The sequence below is a fragment of the Asterias rubens genome, chromosome 7, assembly GCF_902459465.1.
Source record: "Asterias rubens chromosome 7, eAstRub1.3, whole genome shotgun sequence".
Taxonomy (NCBI): domain Eukaryota; kingdom Metazoa; phylum Echinodermata; class Asteroidea; order Forcipulatida; family Asteriidae; genus Asterias; species Asterias rubens.
The window spans coordinates 11398810-11420628 of record NC_047068.1 but is presented as its reverse complement, the minus strand read 5'-3'; the positions used below and the strand labels follow the sequence as shown (position 1 = coordinate 11420628).

General features: G+C 38.4%; 2 protein-coding genes across 6 annotated transcripts in view; one reads left to right on the top strand and one right to left on the bottom strand.

The window, feature by feature from the left end:
• Positions 1-1654: 1654 nt before the first annotated feature.
• On the top strand, positions 1655-9388 carry LOC117292339 (testis-specific serine/threonine-protein kinase 1-like). The gene is made up of 10 exons (XM_033774363.1): positions 1655-1810; positions 2467-2607; positions 3479-3575; positions 4432-4575; positions 5195-5326; positions 5843-5965; positions 6635-6784; positions 7527-7674; positions 8086-8216; positions 8907-9388. Exons 1-10 carry the CDS (start codon positions 1655-1657, stop codon positions 9386-9388), a joined length of 1704 nt encoding a protein of 567 aa, XP_033630254.1.
• A 4803-nt stretch (positions 9389-14191) lies between these two features.
• Positions 14192-21819, bottom strand: part of LOC117292272 (eukaryotic elongation factor 2 kinase-like) — a 30936-nt gene continuing 23308 nt past the window's right edge. For 3 of the 5 annotated variants that reach the window (XM_033774264.1, XM_033774268.1, XM_033774265.1), the window contains 5 exons: positions 19793-19915; positions 18908-19096; positions 18339-18466; positions 16874-17052; positions 14192-15075 (listed from right to left, as the gene is read on the bottom strand). In XM_033774264.1, the coding sequence (XP_033630155.1) occupies positions 14942-15075; positions 16874-17052; positions 18339-18466; positions 18908-19096; positions 19793-19915 (753 nt within the window). In that variant the 3' untranslated portion in view covers positions 14192-14941. The remainder of the gene's footprint in view (positions 15076-16873; positions 17053-18338; positions 18467-18907; positions 19097-19792; positions 19916-21819) is intronic. The other 2 variants (XM_033774267.1, XM_033774269.1) reach the window with 1 other exon arrangement.

Here is a 21819-nt window from a genome sequence, read left to right as displayed (position 1 = left end):
ATCGGAAGGACGTTCTTTTAAAATGAATATTATTAAAAGCGTGACCGAGTACCCATGGCAAGGCAAAATTATCAATTACCCGTAATTACAGTTTCAACGCAGAATCACATCAAGCTATTATCACAATAGTTTCCATGCCAACACTGTAAACTACCGAGGCGAAATCAATAAATTAGTTAGGCATAAAGGTCATAGCTAGTCCTATAATTACAACAGCCCCTTGTGCACGATTCTAGGGTCAGTAAGTAAACACAAACCAAGACAAAATTATCGGTTACAAATACTTTAGAACCAAGCACCACAACTCGATTAAAATCAATGTATCCCCTTAGGCGAAGAAGCAGTTTAAACAATAAACAAGTTTAGAAACCTTAGAAAAATACAAACAAAATAATAACAAGCAAAATATAAAGATTAAGTAAATAAAATAAGAATGAAAACTGCTATGACACGCCATCTTCATTTATTTTTATTTATTTTGTGCACACGCAGAAGCCAAAACTCGTCACATAGCACTGCTTACCGGCCGATTTTGTGCTTTACTGTGCAATTTCTATTTCATAGCGCTGCTAACCGTAAGCACACGAAAAGGCAAGCTAACCTTCCGGTGCTTACCGCACGAAAATAAATGACGTCACAATGCAAATCCACGGTAAACACGTAATATGGCCGCCCAATGTTTCTGCCAACATGTGAAATACGCTTAGGCTTAAGTATTTTTTTCTGCTACAGCAAGCACGCAATTTTGCTTACCGTTAAGCAGCGCCATGTAATTGGGCCCAGTACGCTTGCGTACGAACAAAATTCCCTGCTCCCGTAAGCGCTGATTTTGTGCTTACGGTAAGCATAGCCATGAAATTGGGCCCTAGTTGTTAATTTCAAGTTGGTCCTATTTGGTTTGGAAGAGGGGATCGAGTCCCACCCAATTTCATAGATCTGCTTAACGGTAAGCAAACGTTCGTGCATTCCTGTAGCAGAAAAATGTGCCAAGGTGCAAGCGTAGAGAAAAATTGGACGGCCATATTGCGCGTTTACCATGGATTTGCATTGTGACGTCAATTTAGCATGCCTTGTCGTGTACTTGCTATGAAATGGAAATAGCACAGTAAGCACAAAATATTGGCCGTTAAGCAACGAGTCGGTTTGGGAAGTGAATGTCTGGCTTCATAGACTGTGTAAGTCTCATGCGTATTGCAACTGTCAGACCCATTAAAATTTGGGATTTTGTGTCTCCTACACGCGTTCAAACAATTTACGTCCGAAGACGCACGAGACTTGGAGGAAAAACGGGCACGACCCGATTATTGCGTCACAAAATGTCGCAGACGTGACGTTACTGTACTTCGCTAAGGAGTCGTTGCCAAGCTGCGCGTTTATTGCGCGTTATGAAACGCTGCGCCATCGTCAACGCTTACAATTTAACATACATTCTTTAGTTGCATGACAACGATAACAAACTTGAGCAAGAAGTCGAGGGAGGAAACATTATCTGGGCGGAAGTTGGTCTACACTTATAGGGGGGTGGGTAATTTATTCAACAACCAAGTGAACTTGATAGTTTTCCACAACATAAAAACAAGTTCAGTGTTTCAAACTGAATAAAAAAACAAAATTCCTTTGGATTTGTTAAGTTACTTTTACTTTGGCAATCAAAATGGGGAACGACCGTATCTTCTACACTGATGAGTCTCTTCATCTGAAGAGGAAAGGAAATGGTGTCTGGATGCCAGAGAAAGGAAAATCCGTTTGGGATTCTCTCCGTCTGGATCTTGTGGATAAAGGACTCATTGGAGAGGGGCCTTACTCACAGGTACGTCGACTACAATTTAATTTAAAGACAGTAATTTTCCACGAATTTGATTTCGAGACCTCAGATTTAGAATTTGAGGTCTCGAAATCAACCATCTGAAAGCACACAACTTCGTGTGACAAGGTTTTTTTTCTTTTCTTTCATAATATTATCTCGCAACTTCGACGACCAATTGAGCTCAAGTTTTCACAGGTTTGTTATTTTATGCATATCTTGAGATACACGAAGTGAGAAGACTGGTCTTTTACAATTACCAATAGTGTCCGTGGTCTTTAAAGGACCACTCATACAACGTTGGTTTTGCTAACTAAACAGTTGCTGGCAATGTAAGCACCTAATCCATCATCATAAACTGACAAAACCTGTAAAAGTTTGAAATCCATCGGTCATAAAAACAGATTACACATTTTGCATGATATCGATTGGAAGAAAATTTAAATGAATAAAACGCTTACTGAGCGATAAACTGTAAAATGGTTAACTGGTTTTAATTATTTCTCATCAAATATGACATTTCAGCCAGAAATATTTCAAGGGATGTTTTGTACTACCACCATCCTGAGACCGTGTAAGTTTTATGTAAATCTGTGATCTTAAAGTAGAAGAGTTATTTTCTCACTAATTCAAGTATAATGTTCCTTTAAAATGGATAACAGGTGAAGAAAGTATACTCCCGGAAACTCAACAAACTTTTCGCGTTTAAAAAAATCTCCAAACTGCGAGCACCTCGGGAGGTAGTGGATACTTTCTTGCCGAGAGAAGTGACGATCATGCAGCAGTTGGCCCACGAACGACTCGTAAGTTTCATTTTAGGCGGGAAAATGGAAAAACATCAAATTAGTTAGTCATTATTCGAGGCTGGGGCAGATTTCACAAACAATACAAATCATCGCAAGACATTTGTCAGTATTGCCACAGTGATTTGTATTGTGACATCACACTTTACTGTAGCAACTATACGATCTGTGAAATTTTGGTGAAATCGGCCCCTGAACTTTTCCGTTGCAAACCAACGGGTCGCATTACAGGGAGTCCAACATGGGACCCAATTGTTATAACGTTGATATTTCACAATGTTGGGATCGCTATACTTAGTAAGTACCTTGGAACCTCATTTGACAGTAACTTTCATTGGAATTAGAAATACAAAACAGATTTAAAAGCTTACAAACTGCTTTACCTTCTACGCAAGATTGTGGACAGTGATATCATGTGATCGTGTTATTCAACCCGTTGCTACTTTTTGTATGTACTGTCTAGTCTAATACGATATAGTCTAACTAAGAAAAACTAAGGCTGCCAGCAGGGTTATCTGGGCCCAATTTCATGGAGCTTCTAAGCACAAACATTTCCTTAGCATGAAAATTTTGCCTTGATAAAAGCAGGATTATCAACCAAATTTCCACGCGATGTTTGTGATTATAAGCAAACAACAGCTGAATACCAGTAACAAGCAATACGCAACAAGTGAAAATTTGGTTGGTATGTTGTTTTTATCATGAAGAAATTTCATGCCAATCATCTTTTTGTGCTTAGCCGCTCTATGAAATTGGGCACTTGTTGAGTGTTCAAGAAATGGAATGTATATTTGATCAAGCTTTGTTAGGAACACTTTACTTACAAACTGCCTAGATTTTGACCAAATGACGTTATTGTTGACCTTTCTAGATTGATATGGAGTCAGTGTTGGTAACTGACCACTATACCTTTATCCTGATGGAGTTTATGCCACGTGGAGACCTGACGGGCTACATCAACAGACGAGGTTAGAACATGGGGCCCAAATTCATAGAGCTGCGTATAAGCAGAAAAAGTAGCTAAGCGCAACAAAAGTATGCTGACAAGAATGAGGTGACCAGCCACACTACCACCATGTCACGTGTACAATTTGTGACTGGTATCCTGCCCATTTCTGCTTAGCAGAAAATTGTTGAGCAATATTCTCTGCTTGAGTAGCTCTCAGTCAGCACTTTCATAGAGCTGCTAGCCGATTTTTCGCTTACAGCTTACCTGGTACGTGCACACTGATACTGCACACAGCTCGGTTGGGAAGGTATAGCTCGGACGTGTATCACAGTGTAAATAAAATAAAAATAAAAAACAATGCAATATCAAAATATGTTAAGAACCCTCTAAAGCCTCGATCAAGGCTATAATCAATGGTGCAAACTTTTGTGTATCTTATGAACCTTATTGCTGACATTATGTACACAGGTCACCTCTAAGAAGAGGAGTCTCTAATGCCGTTTTTTAATCACACTATTGAAGCCGACTTTTGTGGTGTTTTGTGGTGTAGAAGTATCATGAACATGCTTGCTGACATTTGAACGCAGGTCACCTTTGCGAGGAGTCTCTGATGCTGTTTCTTAATCACAACAATAATGTCGACTTTTTTGGTGGTTTGTGGTTTCTTAATCACACTAATGATGCAGACCTTTCTAGTGTTTTGTGCTTTTGTAGTGTTTTGTGGCATAGGTATAATTATGAACATGCATTCTGACATGTGCACGCATGTCACCTTTGCATAGAAGAGTCTCTGATGCTGTTTCTTAATAACACTTTTGTAGTGTTTTATGCTGCAGAAGTATCATATGAACATGATTGCTGACATTTGTACGCAGGTCATCTTTGCGAGGAAGAGGCACGGATGTTGTTTCACCAGCTTCTGGATGCAGTCAGTTACTTACACGCAGTAGACGTTGTACATCGAGATATCAAATGTGATAACATCATGCTGGACGATCAGTATAACATCAAACTCGGAGGTAATCTTTTTTAATTTCGAGTACCATTTATTTTAAAGGCACTGCCGTTGATTTCACTAAACTCATTCTAACTTAACCTTGTATTAGGTCTTAGGACGAGTTCAGTTCCGCAGCCAAAGACGTAGGGCGCATTGAACCCATCCTAAGATAGGACAGGTTACTCGTCCTCCTAACTCGAGATAGGATTAATCCTAGCGTTTCGTGAAATCGGCTGATTGACACCTTTGGTAAAGTGTCAAGACCAGTATCCTCACTTGGTGTATCCCAACATATGCATAAAATTACAAACCTGTGAAAAATTGAGCTCATCAATTGGTCATCGAAATTGCAAGGGAATAATGAAAGAAAAAATAACTTTGTTGCACAACTTTTCGTGCTTTTAAATGCATATTGAACGCTTCAGATGGAGTTCTTTTATTATTTGAGGGAGCAAAATTACTTCTTTCTCAAATACTACGTTACTCCAGAGGTAGCCGTTTCTCACAATGTTTAAACTATCTTAACAGCTCGCCATTGTTCGTTACCAATTACCAAGTACGTGTTTATGCTAACAATCATTTTGAGTTATTACCAATCGTCTCCAGTGCCTTTGAAATAAGTAATTTGTTCATCCATACAGATTTTGGTTTTGCTGCGATGTGTGAGAGTGGGCAGAAACTGAAGGAGTACTGCGGATCGTACGCCTACACTGCGCCCGAGATTCTAGCCGGGGAACCCTACGATGGCAAGAAAGCTGATGTATGGAGTATGGGTACGCAAAGAATTCTCATATAGCTGCCGACACAAAAATAGCGATTAAAAAAAGGACATTGAAATAATTATGCTCACTAGAATAAGATACCATAATGTAAGATACCACCCGGGTCACATGGATTGTATAACACGTACCTTGTAGAAAACGTAGTAGTAGAAACCTTGTAGTTTTCATGCAGAAATTTGGTAAGCATAATTCTCAGTGAAAAAGAATTCACCAACATAATGTTGCTAAATGGGATTCGAACCCATGACCTGGCTCTAGCTACCAGGCAATCTCGGTGGTCTAGTTGGTAAGACCTTGCTCTAGAATCAAGCAAAGGTCGTGGGTTCGAATCCCTCCCGGGGAAGCACCAATACAGGTTGTAACACACATCAGTGTACATTATGGATAAAACCAAACTTAATATTCGCTATGATTGAAGCAAATTTCAATCTGTCATGGCTCTCTGCCTCGGTAGCTCTATGGAATTGGACCCAGTACTAAATTACCCCTGACTGTTTTTCTTTCCAGGTGTTGTGTTGTATGCTATGTTGTGTGGCCGGCTACCATACCACGATGAAACGCTGGACATCCTCATGGAAAACATAAACAACCCACACGAAAAGTTACTCTTCCACAAGAAAGTTTCCAGAGGTAAGCTATATTATTCAGTAACGATCTAAGTATTCAAAAAACATGTTTAATCAGAGAGTTTGATGACACTGTGACTTCTGTCGATAACGAAATGAAACACGGGCAAAATCAAGTGTAATTCGAATTGGCTCATAACTAGCGAACAAAACACCAATAATTGAGAACACTTTCACGAAATTGGAGCAACAAAATACATCAGTACAAGACGACCAGATTCAAGATTTTGTTTCTATCAGTAATATTAAATATTTTCCTTGGTTTGTTCCAATGTTATCATTAAAATATAAATCTTGAAAATAACTGTTAAAGAGCGCAGTTCAGGTCTTACAAAACTCTTTATTAATGCACTTTACAAACAATGAATAATACGAAAATACAACTGCTACAAATAAACTTATCAATTGATAATAAAAAAAAGATTAAGCAAACAGGTAGAATTCGAGATGTATTTTAAAGAGATCTGGGGCCAATTTCACAAATAACAGGACTAGTCCTATAAATAGGAGATATTACAAACTTACAGCGAAGTTAGGAAGAGTAACTTGTCCTTACTCGAGATAAGACTAGGTACTTTTATGGTTTATTTCTAGCTCAAAAACATTGCTAAAAAAGGCAACAAATTTGCTTTAGGTTTACGTCGTGATGGATCTTAATTTTTCTTCTTTTCAGATTGCCGACATTTCGTACGTTGCATGTTGACTGCTGATCCTCTGTCCAGAGCAAGCATCAATAAACTGAAGCGAATGAACTGGTTGAATAAACCCATCGATATGTCGACAGCTGACTACAAGACTCCCCAGTCCTCTTTCGAATCTATGGGTAAATAATATACCCTCTAAGAAGACTTTTCGGGACTCTATAGTGTCTTCTCCTTTTCCCTGTCCTTGTTGCCATTCTATTCATCTCTATTCTTAGCTGTTCTTGTCCATACTGTTCCTGTATAAGATCTTATGTCATCCCTCCATCTTCTTCTCCTTTTCCCTGTCCTTGGTTGCCATTCCATTCATTTCTATTCCTTGCTGTTCTTGTCCATACTGTTCCTTCATAAGATCTTATGTCATCCCTCCATCTTCTTCCTCGCCGCCTCTTCTCATTTTCATAGTCCCGGTTGCCATTCCATTCATCTCTATTCCTTGCTGTTCTTGTCCATACTGTTCCTGTATAAGATCTCATGTCATCTCTCCATCTTCTTAGCTTTGTCTGCCTCTTTTACTTTTCCATGTCCTTGGTAGCCATCCCATTCATCTCTATTCCTTGCTGTTCTTGTCCATACTGTTCCTGTATAAGATCTCATGTCATCTCTCCATCTTCTTAGCTTTGTATGCTTCTTCTCCTTTTCCCTGTCCCTGGGTTCCAATCCATTTGTTTTACTGTCCTTTCTGTGGTCTGCTGCACTTCGGGTCGTGTATCCAGCCCATCACCATTTAGCCTGTTGTCCTAAATTCCTTATGATGTATGTAACTCCTGCTCGTTATTTCTATACATGTGACCCTGGCAGCACAACAATCCTAACATTCAGTTGGTGGTAAACCTCAAATAACTAATTTCTGTTCTGTTCTAGAACCAACCCCTGGCGGCAGGCCTCGACGCGCCTCTCTCGACATGAGTATGGAACATGGATTCTCAGAAAGCCAAAGAGAGATAGTGAACGAAAAACAGCGCCCTCATACTGTCACCGACGTACTCCGTGCAATTGCTGTCCGACGAGCGTAAGTTCCACTTTAAGACATTCATAACTTTCTTTACACTGCGGTTTATTATTAAATCAGGAGGAAAGTTGTCCTACTTTATAGTCTTTGTTGAGGCTCGACCAAGGACTGAGCAAGAGGTCATAAGGACAAGCGACGTCGCCCCAGCCCCGCCCCAAGCCAGCTATAAAAAAAACCTGACACACTTTATTGACAGTCGGCTTAAAAGCCGTGTCCGAATTGGCGGCTACAGCTTGGGCTACGGCTAGATGTCCGAGTCATTCATGCGTTGAGGTATAGGGCGCCCTTAGCAACAGCTGTAGCCTTAGCTGTAGACGCCAGTCCAGTTTACAGCTTGTCCATTTGAATAAACAAGGAATAAACCGTCGTAACATTTACCTCATAAGCATGTATTGGTTTCTTGATCCCAAGTTTTGGCGAGAGTGCGACCGATATCCATAAACATGTTGGACTCAAACCAGGGACTCATCTTAAGGCAAACGATGTTGGTTTGACGGGACCGGCTGGTCGAAGGATCAGCATTCAGCTCAGTCATCAAAACTGTAAGTCCATCTTGGTAATAGATGGTCTTATACTTTAAACTATACGCCCACAAAAATAAACGTTTAAACAAAAGCAATCGAGTAGTGTTATTGTCCAAATAAAATGTGTGCAAACTGCAAACTTAAAATCCAACCAGCTCACATAAGACCAGATTTTGACATTTATAGGCATTATTTATTTACATATTTACATTACACGTCTAACAATCGCCAACAAATTATGGTAGCTAGGAAACGAGCAGAATACTTTTAGATGTGAGAGGACCCAAAATTAGGAAAACCCAATACTCATATTAGTACCCCCAGGAGGGATTCGAACCGGGGTCCTATATATAGAGGCGGAGGGGCGAGAAAATAGTATAAGTTTGAGCCAACCCAACCGTCGTGAAAACAACAGTGCAACCGATATAATGCACAAGATCTCAATTCTGTAATTTTGTCTATTTTATGAGCTTGCCATTCTTGGCTAGCAGTGGCTCCATTGGGCATGATACGACCTGAACACTGCTTACACGCAACATAGGCCCCTTTCGAAACCATGGTTTAGAAAGAACACATGCGTCTTCCTTGTAAGGTTTATATTTGGTGGCAGGAGCGTTAAGTCAAAGCCCAAGCTCATCCCCTAGTTTCGAAAAGGGCCATAGCTCCATCATTGTGACTATAATCAGAACTTTCTGTTTCATCCCCCAGTACCAATATTTGCAGGTATGATGTCACAACCAGTTTCAGCAGCCCAGCAGCACTCCGCTGGTCGTAACGCCCGCCGTGCCAGCCTCATGCCCGACCGTAAAGACAGTCTCTCAATGCTCACATCAGCAGCGCGTCGTGGCAGCCTCAAGCGCGGCTCGCTGGCTAATTTCCAAGGCACCCTCCGAGCGAGTGGTTCCCAAATCATGATGTCCAATCACGATCTCATGGCATCTGCCATCAGTCTCAATCAGAACAAGATAGACAAGGAGCTCCACGACATGCATTTTTACATGGGGTCCAAAGTGGCCAAAGCAGCCGGGTCCAAGCGCCACAAGTCAGCCGAGTGTACCCGCCGGAATTCGGTCTTCACCGAGGACATCCAACTGCGGACAAGCGATCCGAACGCACTGAGTGCGGCTGAGCAACAAACCGTCAATATGTTCAGGTCGAAGTGTGAGAAAATTATATATATGGTTGCTTAAAGCAACTGTTGTAATCAAAACTGAACTATCTTAGAATGAAATATTCTCGGAAGAAACTCTTCGCGATCACACCCAAACCAGGGATTATTAGGCCTACTCCAAAAGCAACCCGGCACGTATTACTAGAATTTGCCAATGCACGGGCAGTCAATACAGAACTACTATAATAAAAGATCGATTGCAACAAGAAAGTCTTTTTAATGATTTCAGATTTTTAATTATTTTGCAATATTACATGCCAAAAGGAAGTAATGAACATTTTAAGCTAAAAGCACAAAAGGTACACAAAGTGCAAAAAACATTAACTTCCAAAAGTCTGAATAATTTGCCGCCAATAACACGGTCTGTCACAGTTCATGCATCTACAATCTTTATACAAAACATCATAAACATGCGGCCATCTTTGTTGGGTTTCCTGCTCACACAGTGATAGTGATAGTTCCTATTGTCACAATTTAAAGATACCAGACTACTTTTCCCCGTTTAGTCATAGACTGTGTCTGAATTGGCGGCTACATCTGCGGCTATGGCTACGGCTAGATGTCCGAGTCATCATGTGTTGTAGTATAGAGCTTCATCAGAAACACCATAAGCAACAGTCGTAGCCATTGTCTAGCCGCCAATTCGGATGTGGCCTTTGTTTGGTAACATTAATTGGAAGAATTGCAAACCCCTAAAAAGGAAAGAGGGGGAAAAAATGGAACACTTTCAAATAAGATGCATGATAGGAAAAAGTGACAGACCTTATGATCTTTACTAAACAATTTCCATTGAAAATATCAGCTTATTAATCAATCAAATTATTTCAAAAAAAAAAAAAAAATACATTATTATTTGTTTCCACAAAGGCAACCGGATCGAGAAATGAAATAGTAAGAATAATAAACAAAATGAACCGATGGGTTTGTTTTAAAAAATAAAAGTTTTAAAAGAATATCATTTTTTGTTTAAAGGTAGTCAATATTGTTTATTAAACTGCGGAATAATGACAATGAATAAACCAGAATAAAATGCTGAAATAAAGTCTGTTTGGACAATAAACAATAATTGAAAACTAATTGAATCTCTCTAACGCCTTCTTTCAAGCTCATTTTCTCAGTTTGCAAACTTAGCATTTTGTTTGATTAACATGTACACTTATTACTTTATATCTGTGATTTTTTAAAATTAACTAAAGACTTGGCAACGTAATGTACAAGAGAGAGACATTATTATTAATTATTAATTTTCATATAGACCGATCCGAGGCACGCAAAACTGCCATGGCAGCGCCACCATTGCTGGGTCGCTGGCAGCGCAATGTGCTGTAAACGATATGGACAAATCCTCATCTTTAGAACCTTTTTAAACTAAGTGTCTTCCTCTTTGATTTAGACACTTTCCCCGACATGACAACATGACATAATGATGTATAGAAATCTTACCATAAGTATGTACAACCAAACACATCCTGAAATGGGCGCATAAAATAGGCGAGTTAAGTTTGATAGACACGTTAACTGCCAAGCAGGGTTTATAAATACCTTTTCGGTATGTGTTATTCGACAGAATTTCAGCATCCAGTTTCTGTTTTTTTTATATTTGTTTCTATTAAGTTATTTCTACAATTTTGTCATGCTTTTCTGTCAGGGAAAGTGTATAAATCATGAGTAAGACAACTTGCATAAAAAGTAATGAGACAATGCGTTTTTCATGTCTTCGTGTACACAACAAAAATTGCTTCCAGCGACTAAGCACTGACGGGGCAGCCGTGGCAGCTAGCGCAGCGCGTATGGATCGGTCTATGAGCAGCAAATCCTGCAGCCCAAAGAGTATGTATAAAAGAAATGATTTCGGGCACAGCCTAGGGTAATTATACAGCAGTTTAGCACACAGTTTTACTGATAATATACAACAAAATAGAGCAACATTGTCACATGTTTCAGTAATGCCCATAATCTGTCCACATGAGTTTCACAACCTTTAGAAATAACAGTAGAAAGGGTAAAGCCTGGTTCATACCGCCTCGGAATGCGAATTGAATTTTGGTGGATGCTCCATTTTCTCACTAAGCATTCGCAGTAAGTATGAACCGAGCTGAAGAAATTGTTTTACCAATTTTGTTAGCTCTACATCTGCACTATTGACAAGAAACACACCCCAATGCACCTCATATGCACGTCTATACCCTTTCCATCATTATGAGAGTCAATTCCTCTGTGTATATTTTCCTCCGAAAATGCCCCGACAGGTTTGTGCAATATAAGTCATTATGATGGAGGAACTAATTGCATAAGAATTCAAAAATGATGCACCCCAACAAACAAACAAACAAACAAACAAACAAACAAACAAACAAACAAACAAACAAACAAACAAACAAACAAACAAACAAACAAACAAACAAACAAACAAACAAACACACAAACAAACAAACAAACAAACAAACAAAAAACCCAACACCCCAACAAACAAACTAGCAGACACACAAAAGTAAAACAAACAAATTGTAAAAGAAAATCAGTAAGAACCCAACTATCAATTAAATGTCGACGAACAACTTCCAGATATTTGAATATTTACATATTTTAAAAGAGGTTCTTTACCACATTTGCAATTTGGCATATTTCTCCTTAAGGTAACTAATGGAATACGCACTAATATCCTTTTACAGAACAGTTTCAATTAGAGCATGTCAAAGCTCTTAACATGAAATCATGCATCAAGCTCACACTATTACTAATTGAAAATAACAAGAGAAAATAACCACAATTCTCAAAGAAAATAGGTACGAGGTGAATATGGCATTTTTTTCCCCAACAAGGAATGATAAAGTACCGAATATAAACAAAACTTAAATTGCTGACAACTAAATGTTACCACAGAAGAGCAACATTTACAGCGTGTTTTAAATGATAGGTATTAAACAGTCATGTTAAACAGACATGCAACTTTGTAATTTTAAAACAAGTGCAACATAACTTTGTAGTGCTATCACTTTGAATAGCACTATTGTAGAAGGGAAAAACAAACAAAAAAACAACAACAGAGAAATCTGCTGTCTTCATTAAAACTGTTTTTCTTTTTATCAATAATGAAACATAAAATTAAAATTTACAATGAGATGCTTATTCCTTCAATAGCAAATGAAAACAATAAACCACAAAATACCTTGTTTTAAATCTTTTAGATTATATTATTATATAATAATTGTTTTTCTTACAACACAGTCTTGGATTGGGAAGTATACCAACAAGTGGGAGTTACTTGGTTGAAACGGAAATATGGCACAGTAAATTGAACAAAAACCTCCATGCTATTTACAAAAGACGAAATTACTTGTTTTATCCTAAAAGTGATTCTAACAAAATTAGAGCATGTCAAAGCTCTTAACATGAAATCATTCACAATATGTACAAGTATCCATGAGTGAAAAAATCCAGTGAATTTTAGGCACAAAAGATCCCTCGGAATAAGGCCAACTGAAAATAAGGAATGGGTTTATAACTGTCCTTTGTAGAAAGAAAGAAAGATTTATTAGTAGTGTAAATCTTTATGAGAAGTTTAATGTATTAACAGCCATATAGACCTTATGCATTGACTTGATCCAGCTACCACTTTAGTGGTAAAACGACGACCATTCAGTGCTAATGGAAACGCAGTCAAACCCTTATTCAAAGATTTCAGAACTTGAGTTCACTGTCGAAGACTGCTTTAACCACAACATAGGGGAATAGAATAGGAAAATAGGAGAACAAGTTTGGCAAATGCGATGGGCACACACAGATTTGGCAAATGGGTAAATTGAGATAATGGGGTACAGAGGTAGGGCGAATGAGTGCTAATCAACCATTGGCAGTGGGTGCAGTTTTAGCCACTGGGTGCACAGTTTTGGCCACTGGGTGTGCAGTTTTGGCCACTAGGTTTGCAGTTTTGGCCACTAGGTGTGCAGTTTTGGACAATGGTGCAGAGGTTGAGTCAATGGGTGCACAGATTGGGCTCGTTTGGACACCCTAGTCCAGTAACGTCCCATGCATAAGGTCTACTTGAATTACAATCATAAATTTCCCTTTCAACAATTGTTGAAACGGGCAGCGAGTAACTGCAATTTCAATTTCTATTTAGAATAATGGAGGTAGTGAGGCAGGTTGATTTCTTATATTGTATTGAAAAAGAATTAATCATGCAAAAATATACACCTGATATCAAGTACTAAAATGGCTGGGTACGATCCTTTAACAATGAGTAATGCATGATATACATGTGTGTTTAACTCTACACTCCCAGTAGTCTTAACCATAATAGAGAGTACATGTAACAACTCTACCATCCACAAATAGAAGATTAGTTTAAGATTTGTTTGTCTTTTCTTCTATGCCCTTCCTCTTTTTATGTCAACCTTTACTTGTTTGTAGAAAACGTGACGCTCCATGCCAAAACAAGACATTCATGTAAAAGAAACAAACCTGGGTGATTTGCTCATGGAATAGATGGGACTGTACATGTAAGTTTTTCTTAAAATCAACAATTGTTAAGACGTAACATCACAGTGATATCAGGTTGATGTATCGATTGTCTTCACATATAGACCTTGCATTGGCGGCCAAGGCTGAGGTCACACAATGGAAACATGTAGGTGTGTACCATAGAGCTATATATATTGACTAGAGCGCTAACACCCCGTTATACACACACTAAGGTTTTGAAGTTGTGGGCGCATCCATGTTTATGTACAAACCAATACAAAAGCTTGAAATTTTGTACGGCAATTGTACGGCTATTTGCATGATAGTGCGTTTGTTCTTTTTTATGTGCCATCGAAGCAAAAAATTACAGCAAATGTGAACGCACAATCTGCTGATCAGCGTACAAACTGCGAGCATCATGTGCGTCATGTTTAGAAGGCGCGTATATTTTTTTAGTATCGCAATCAAGTCGAAGTTACGGTTTTCGTAGAGCGGACGTACGCGAGCGGACAGTCGGGTACGTAAGCGCACACGCTGAATGTAAAGAAATCGGGACAATGCGTGTTCTCTTAAAATTCTGAATTCAAACAACACATCAAACATGTCTGCGCCCAGGGTGGCTTCAAAACGCAGAGCAAGTTAGTGCTCTAGTCAATATAAATAGCGCACAACTCCCAGCCAATGGTATAATGTAGGTCTTCACTGACCTCAGTTAGGGCACTGTTTGGGCTCGTGATACCATCAGAAGTGTCTATTTTGGCATGGAGGGAGCGTTACACGTGGAATGCAAATGAGAATGTGACGTCTTAATAAGTAACCTGTTTCGTATAAGCAAAATGTTCTTGTTTTTGTTCATCAAATGATTTGGTCTGACCCAAATGACCACACCATAGTTTAATCCCTGTAAAACTTTGATTGCTTAAGTTTGCTTTGTACATGTTGTATACCATGAAACAAGTATAACACTCCTCAACATGCATTAAGTACTTGTTGGCTAGTCTACTTTTGACTTTCGCTGAGTCATGTTCTTCTTCCATTTCTCCATAGCATTCCTAAGCAAGCATAAAGTACTTGTTGGCTAGTCTACCTTTTACTGAGAGTGCGTAATTTATGCTGAGTCATCTTCTTCCTCATCTTCTTCCATTTCTCCATAGCACTCCTCAGCAAGCATGTAGTACTTGTTGGCTAGTCTACCTTTCAGAGCCTCCATGGCTGCTTCGGCCGCCTCATTGTACAAATCGCCTACAAAGAAATAAATCATTTTCAAACGCTAATCAATTTGGAAAAAAACGGATAGTGTCATAATGATTTCAAGCTATTAAATCAATTGCTTAACTTCTCATTGTTTAGGCCTATACTTTCATTGTAATTATTAATTTGTGGTAGTAAAACGTAGGGAATTTCTTAACCGTCTAGGCCTGAAGAAAAAACATGTGGAAAGAAGGCAGTGAAGAAATGCTCGATGAGTGAGGCAATCCCAGAAGGGGGAAACACATTAACTGAAGTAAGGATTTAAACAGTCTAAAATATGTCTGGTCTAAGGTGGGATTTGAACCAGGGTCAACAGAGAGATTGAAACAAAAACATCAGTTCAAATTAAATTAAAGCAATCCCCACGAAGAAAAATAAACACAATCTATAATTCAGGCTCTGGTCTAAGGTTGGATTCGAACCAGGGTCCACAGTGAGATTGAAACACATATCAAATAAAGCAAAACACACAAAGAAAAGGTTACCATGGTCAAATATTAACAATATTTGTTTGTGTAACATAGTTCAGTACTTCATATTAATAATAGTAACCAGTTTTATATAGCGCTTTTCACACTTGAAGGGCTTCTAAAAGCGCTTCCAACATTAGTACGTCTGGTCACCGGGCCTTAATTAGTTCCTTAAACCATCTCAGCTCCCAGGGGAATATGTACAGCCTTGTGTAACAAATAAGCGCTACTCGGCTAAATCACAAGAACCATCTCTGCCCTCACAGGTACCCATTTATACCCCTGGGTGAAGAGAAGCAATTATAGTTAAAGTATCTTGCTCAAGGACACAAGTGTCATATGTCCAGGATTCGAACCCACACTCTGCTGAACAGAAGCACCAGAGCTTGAGTTCGGTGCTCTTATCCGCTCCGCCATGACACCATACAGTCGTATTGATGTTTAATTTTATGTGTCTAGTGAAGTACATCTAGGCTTTTCAAAGAGTTGTACACCCCATGTTCCCTAGGCCTTTAGCTTTCCTAAAACCATTTTAACTCCTTAGGAGTATGCAGCAGCGCAACAAAATTGGTGCACAGGTTGTTAATCTTTTATAACACTAAACACATACAATAATAATAAGTTATCTTACAAAAAAGCACTCAAGTCGGCTTAAAAAGATGCCAAATGCACTTCACAAATAAAAAAAGGCCAAACACAATATATACAAATGTACAGAAAAGTAGTAACCAAGAATAGTGGTCATTCGGGAAAACTCACTGATCTCCCATGGATCCTAATTCATATAAAAAATACAAGAATGCACTGAATATACAAGAATAAAAGGTTACATAAGAAAAACATAACACAGTCATTTAAAAAACACCGGATCATTACACTTAAAAAAATTACAGACATGCAATTAAAATAGGACGAATCAAAGTATAAGGGAAGAAAATACACCTTCATGAAAAAACACTCAAAACAAATAAAAAAACAGTAGAGAAAAAAATCACAATTGAAAAACACAAATTAAAAAATGTCAGTGGAAAATCTTCTGAGCTTGGCCCAATTTCATGCTCGTGTCATTCATCGCTTGAGCCCGGTTCATACTTCATCTGAAGCGAAATTTGACGTGATTTTCGCAAGTGAGTTGGGCAGAGTTGAACTGCTGCGAATTATTTGTTGCGAATTTGAGACGTCAAGATTCGGTTCATACATTCGCATTCGCAGGAAGTATGAACCGGGTTTACTGTGCAAACAGCGAATTTTTGTGCTCGCTGTGTAAGGGAAGCCAAAATTCACAAGCAAGAAAAACAATGAACAGGTGAGGTACTCACCCGCTTTCTGGGAGTTCTTGTCCAATCCATGTCCCCCCGTCCTATACATATCAGCTTGTTTGACCAACAGCATGTAGTTGGGATCCTCATTCAGGCAGTCAAATTCTCCGTCTTCATCCTCATTGGACATTGAAATAGCCGACTGACTCCAATGTATAGCCTCAGTCCACATTATCTCCCTGCAAGTACAAATCACATGATCGGAATAATTAGGACAGTTAATAATAAAATCATTGTTAGGTTGATAAGGCACAATTACATTGACCATAACAAACATGACAAAGGTAAATGCTTCGGGCTGTACAATTCCTTATTTTTAAAAACAAGCATCATCTAATAATAACAATAATATCAGCAAAGTCTCATATAGGGCACATATCTACCAAACAAGGTACTCAAGGCACTAAGTATTATATATACATTACACACAAAGATTGGTTATTAAAGTTATGAATTCTGAGACCCAATTACCATGATTACAGCAGCCACAGCCCGGAAAACACCGGGGCTACCCCTTCTCTTTTTCGATAAGTGCACTGGGTTCTTTTACATGCGTTACACAACACATGGGCCCAACGGCTTTACGTCCCATCCGAAGGACAAAGCAATGGTTAAGTGTCTTGCTTAAAGGACACAAGTGTCACGGCTGGGGATTTGAATCCACACTCTGCTGATCAGAAACACCAGAGTTTGAATTCGGTGCTTTAAAGCGCTCGGTCATGACACTTCCAAAATCTACTTAAGTCTAGGGCCTAAGAAGACTACAGCAAGCTACATATAGGAAACTCGTCGAAAAACAATATGGTTTTTGTATGAACCATTTTTGAAAAATCAAACTCAGTCATAGTGACCACTTGCACCGACATCACATGCAGCTACCCTCTGCTATAGACTGCAGTTTCGGGAGTCACATTGCATGTTAAGTGAATGGTTTGTAACTAACTGTTCGCACGTTGCCTGGCGGGTCGTGGCCTATCTGTTTGAATCTGAGAAAAGATTGATGTATAAATCGGTTTCTCAGATAATTGAGGGTTGTGTCCGTTCGTGAATGATGTGACCAGAGATGCAGTTGGTACCGTCTGTCATGTCCGGAAATGTGTATGGATTTTATGTTTGTATAAGAATACTGTGACAGTTTGTTGCTGTTTTCTGAGGAAGGAAACACTAAAAACTTATTCATTTCTTTATGATTCTGACTATTTTTATCTGTATAAATCAAACTATGATTCTTTTCTTTCTAGCGCTGACAGGTGACTTAATCACTTCAGAAATATAGTTGTACAATGAAGAATAAAGATCGCACGACCACACAGTTTTCAGAATGGGAAAGGGGACTCTTTTGGTGCTATGTAACCTGCTTGGTGTTGCCAAAATTTAACAAACATTTACATGCAATGTGTGCATGATCAATTTATCACAAAAATAAATGGTGCATGAAAGGGTTTCAAAGAGTTGCTGAAGTTACCTGTTAGTTCCAAGGTTCAATCCTGTCTGAAAAGCATTGGCCAAGTAAATCATAGCTGCTCTATCACCAGCCTCAGCTGCCTGCTCCATTAAATCCAATCCGTCGTTAACATTCTCTTCATTTTCCTGCTTTCAAATTAGAAACAGTGTATGTGTTAAGCCTGGTTCATAATTCCTGCCAATGCAAAGTGAACAGTGATGTCACAGGGCTGTTTTTGCAGTGAATTAAAATACTTCAGGCTTGTTAAGCCCTTTTAAGTAAAATACTTAAGGCTTGTTAAGCCCTTTTAAGTAAAATACTTCAGGCTTGTTAAGCCCTTTTAGGCCTCTGAAAACACAAAAATCTGTGCATTAATGGTGTTCTTTCTTACATTGTTATCTTGCAAACTTTCACAGGTTTGTTATTTTATGCATATGTTGGGATAAACAAAGTGAGAAAACTGGTCTTTGACAATTACCAAACGTGTCCAGTGACTTTAAGAGCCACCGATACTAAAAATAAGAGAGATCTAACGGTGTCACCAATTTGCTTAACGTTGTTGATGGGCATCTATTTGCTTGCCTACTTACATCCATGGTGACATTCTCAAGAACTGCATGAGGCAAGTTGAGATAAATCTTAGCCAGTGCCAAGATGGCCTCCATGGTTCCGCAATGAGACGCCTGCTCCAGATGATAAAAGGCTGCCCTCGTGTTATGATCATCAGGGTTTTCAACGAAGCGGCCGATATCGTGGTACTTGGCAAGATCCAAATGCACCTTGGGGAAAAAAAATATGCATTTTATTAATTTCATTTGGTCATAATTAATACTTTCTTTAGAAAATAACAATTATAATAGTAAAATGGCGTTTATAAAACGCACTTTCCTGTAAATCATTCAAAGGTGCAGCTCTAGAAGAACTTAAGAAAAAAACATACACTTGCTTGCTTCCAATTTTTTGTGATTTTTTATATCTTGAAAAAGACAACCTATTTTGAAATGAACTTTTTATATGTCAAACAATCAAACGGTAAAAAAAAACCACAGACTTTGCGTTTATAAAGGCACTGGACACGATTGGTAATTACTCAAACTTGTTGTTAGCAAAAATGTTATTTGGTAAAGAGCAATGGAGAGCTGTTGATATTATAAAACATTGTGAGAAACGGCTCCCTCTGAAGTAATGTAGTTTTTGAGAAAGAAGTAAAATCTCACTCAAAAAATAAAAGACTTCAGCTGAAGCCTTTGAAGCCACCTGAAAGCACACAAAGTTGTGCAACAAGAGTGTTTTGATCTTTCCTTTATTCTCTTGCAACTTTGATGACCAGTTGGGCCCAAATTTTCAAAGATTTGTTATTTTATGCATATGTTGGGTAACGCCAAGTGAAAATACTGGAGTTTGAAAACTAAACGTGTCCAGTGCCTTTTCGCAACGCTTACAAGATTGCTTGAAGCTAATAAATAAGATATTACCTGTCCCAGTACCGATCCTCCCATCTTTCTTTTCATGTCCAATCTCTCCCTCATAGCTACTTCAATATTCACTGAGGATGCCTTGTGCGTCTTATTTCTCATCATGGCCTGCCGTTCCTCTTCCTAAAGACAAAGAAAGCGTCGCAAGAAAAACAAAACAAAACTATCATTCGCTGATACTTTGTGACAGGAATTTCAATCAAGTGCAACATTCTTGATAAACCATAGGGTGCGTTTGATTAGCTTCCCCAGGTCGACCCCGGTGTGCTCATCCGAGTGGCGTATTTTTTTTTTTACCCTACGTTCGTCCTGGAAAAGTTTAGTATACTTTGTGACAGGAATTTCCACAAGTACAACATGCTTGATAAACCATTGATTCGGCCTCTACAGATGATGAAAATGTATTGAAGCTATAGATGGATTGCACATGATGTCATTGATCACCATCTTTGATTGTAACACATTGGAAACATGCACGCGAGTTTGCACTGTGCATGACTCTCGGGCAATGAGAGCTCTTCACATCGTGCATGTTGCATCAACGATGGCGGTCAATGCAAAGAATTTCAGCGGAGCTTTTTTTTTCAAGTTTTCAACCCACTTACTCTCTGGTAAATTGACAAACCATTGGAAACCATTCAACTGCATAGGTCTGATGCAAACTGTCAACTTATTAAGCTAGTATCAGTGGATGGTATTGGATGGTTAGACAGTAGGAGGGTTGACTGTGTACTGTGTAGATGCATTCACCACATGACATCATATTGCAGGCAGAATGCAATTGCCAATCTTTGATCAAATTCTAATTATGAGAATTTAACATCAAACTTATAAATATCAGTTATTTACACACCGCACATCTTTTCAAATATGCATGCCATTGTTACAATCATTTCATTATTTAGTCACATTTGAAAATCTTTGATTTCCTATTTTGTTTTTTTCAGGAGAGGTAAAGTAAGCGTAGGGTCATAGATTAGTTTTTGTTGAAATAATGCTGATTTTAGGTAAACTTATCAAGAAAGATAGTGGCACTATAACAGCCAAACAGTAATATTTGTCATAATATTTACATGTAACATTAACCACCAATCTATGACTATCAATTATTACAGTAATACACGGCACACAGTTTGTTTTCAATATGAATGCATTTTTCACAATCTTTTCATTATTAAGCCAAATCTGCAATTCCCCTTGTGCTGTTGTTGAGGAGTACGCATATCTTAAAGGAACTAAGATAAAATAATTGCTTATGAAGCTGACAAGGGGATAGAAACTTAAAGGTGATGTGTGGTTGTGACTGCACATTTAATACAATATGTACACATGAATATTCTAAACGTGCATAAGATGTGGTAAATAAACAAAGTAAAGAGATGTCCACTTGTAGAGAAAGTTTCTATGTATGTGGCTAACATCAACAAATCCAAATCAAAATTCCTTAACAATCATGACAATAGAAATACAATATTAAAACCAATGAAAACAAAAATACTTTGGACTCTACATCAATGAAAGTCTCCCTTCCACCTACACAGGGCTGCAATTTGGCGTAAAATTCTAGAAAACTAACTGTAAAAGGTTTGTAGCCCAAAATGTGTTACTGTTTTACTGGACCAGAATTTATTTTACACGACCAGAGTCTTCATAACCGGTAAGTTTGTTTTATTTCATTATTATCAGTAAGAGATTATCTTATTTGTGTTATGGGTTAGCATTTTGATAATTAATAGAATTTTGTATAACCACACTCAAGTCAACATTTGAAAATCATATTCGATATAATCGAATATCGACACTTTCATCAATAGAGCGACGTCACATAATTAGTTTAACCATTTAGCCACTGTACCGCCCAGCCGCATATAGCGATACACTGTATGCGGTACGAGGAAACCTCGCTAGCTTGTGTTTGTGGTTAGCATTTTGATAATTAATAGAATTTTGTATAACCACACTCAAGTCAACATTTGAAAATCATATTCGATATAATCGCGATTAATGAAATTTGACATCATCAGTAA

Bases quoted from the DNA above. Each gene is read 5' to 3' on its own strand.
- LOC117292339 (XM_033774363.1), top strand. From the start codon at position 1,655: ATGGGGAACGACCGTATCTTCTACACTGATGAGTCTCTTCATCTGAAG. The intron at 3,576-4,431 runs GTTAGAACATGG...ATTTGTACGCAG, and splicing joins GGGCTACATCAACAGACGAG to GTCATCTTTGCGAGGAAGAG. The intron at 8,217-8,906 runs GTAAGTCCATCT...TTCATCCCCCAG, and splicing joins TCAGCTCAGTCATCAAAACT to TACCAATATTTGCAGGTATG.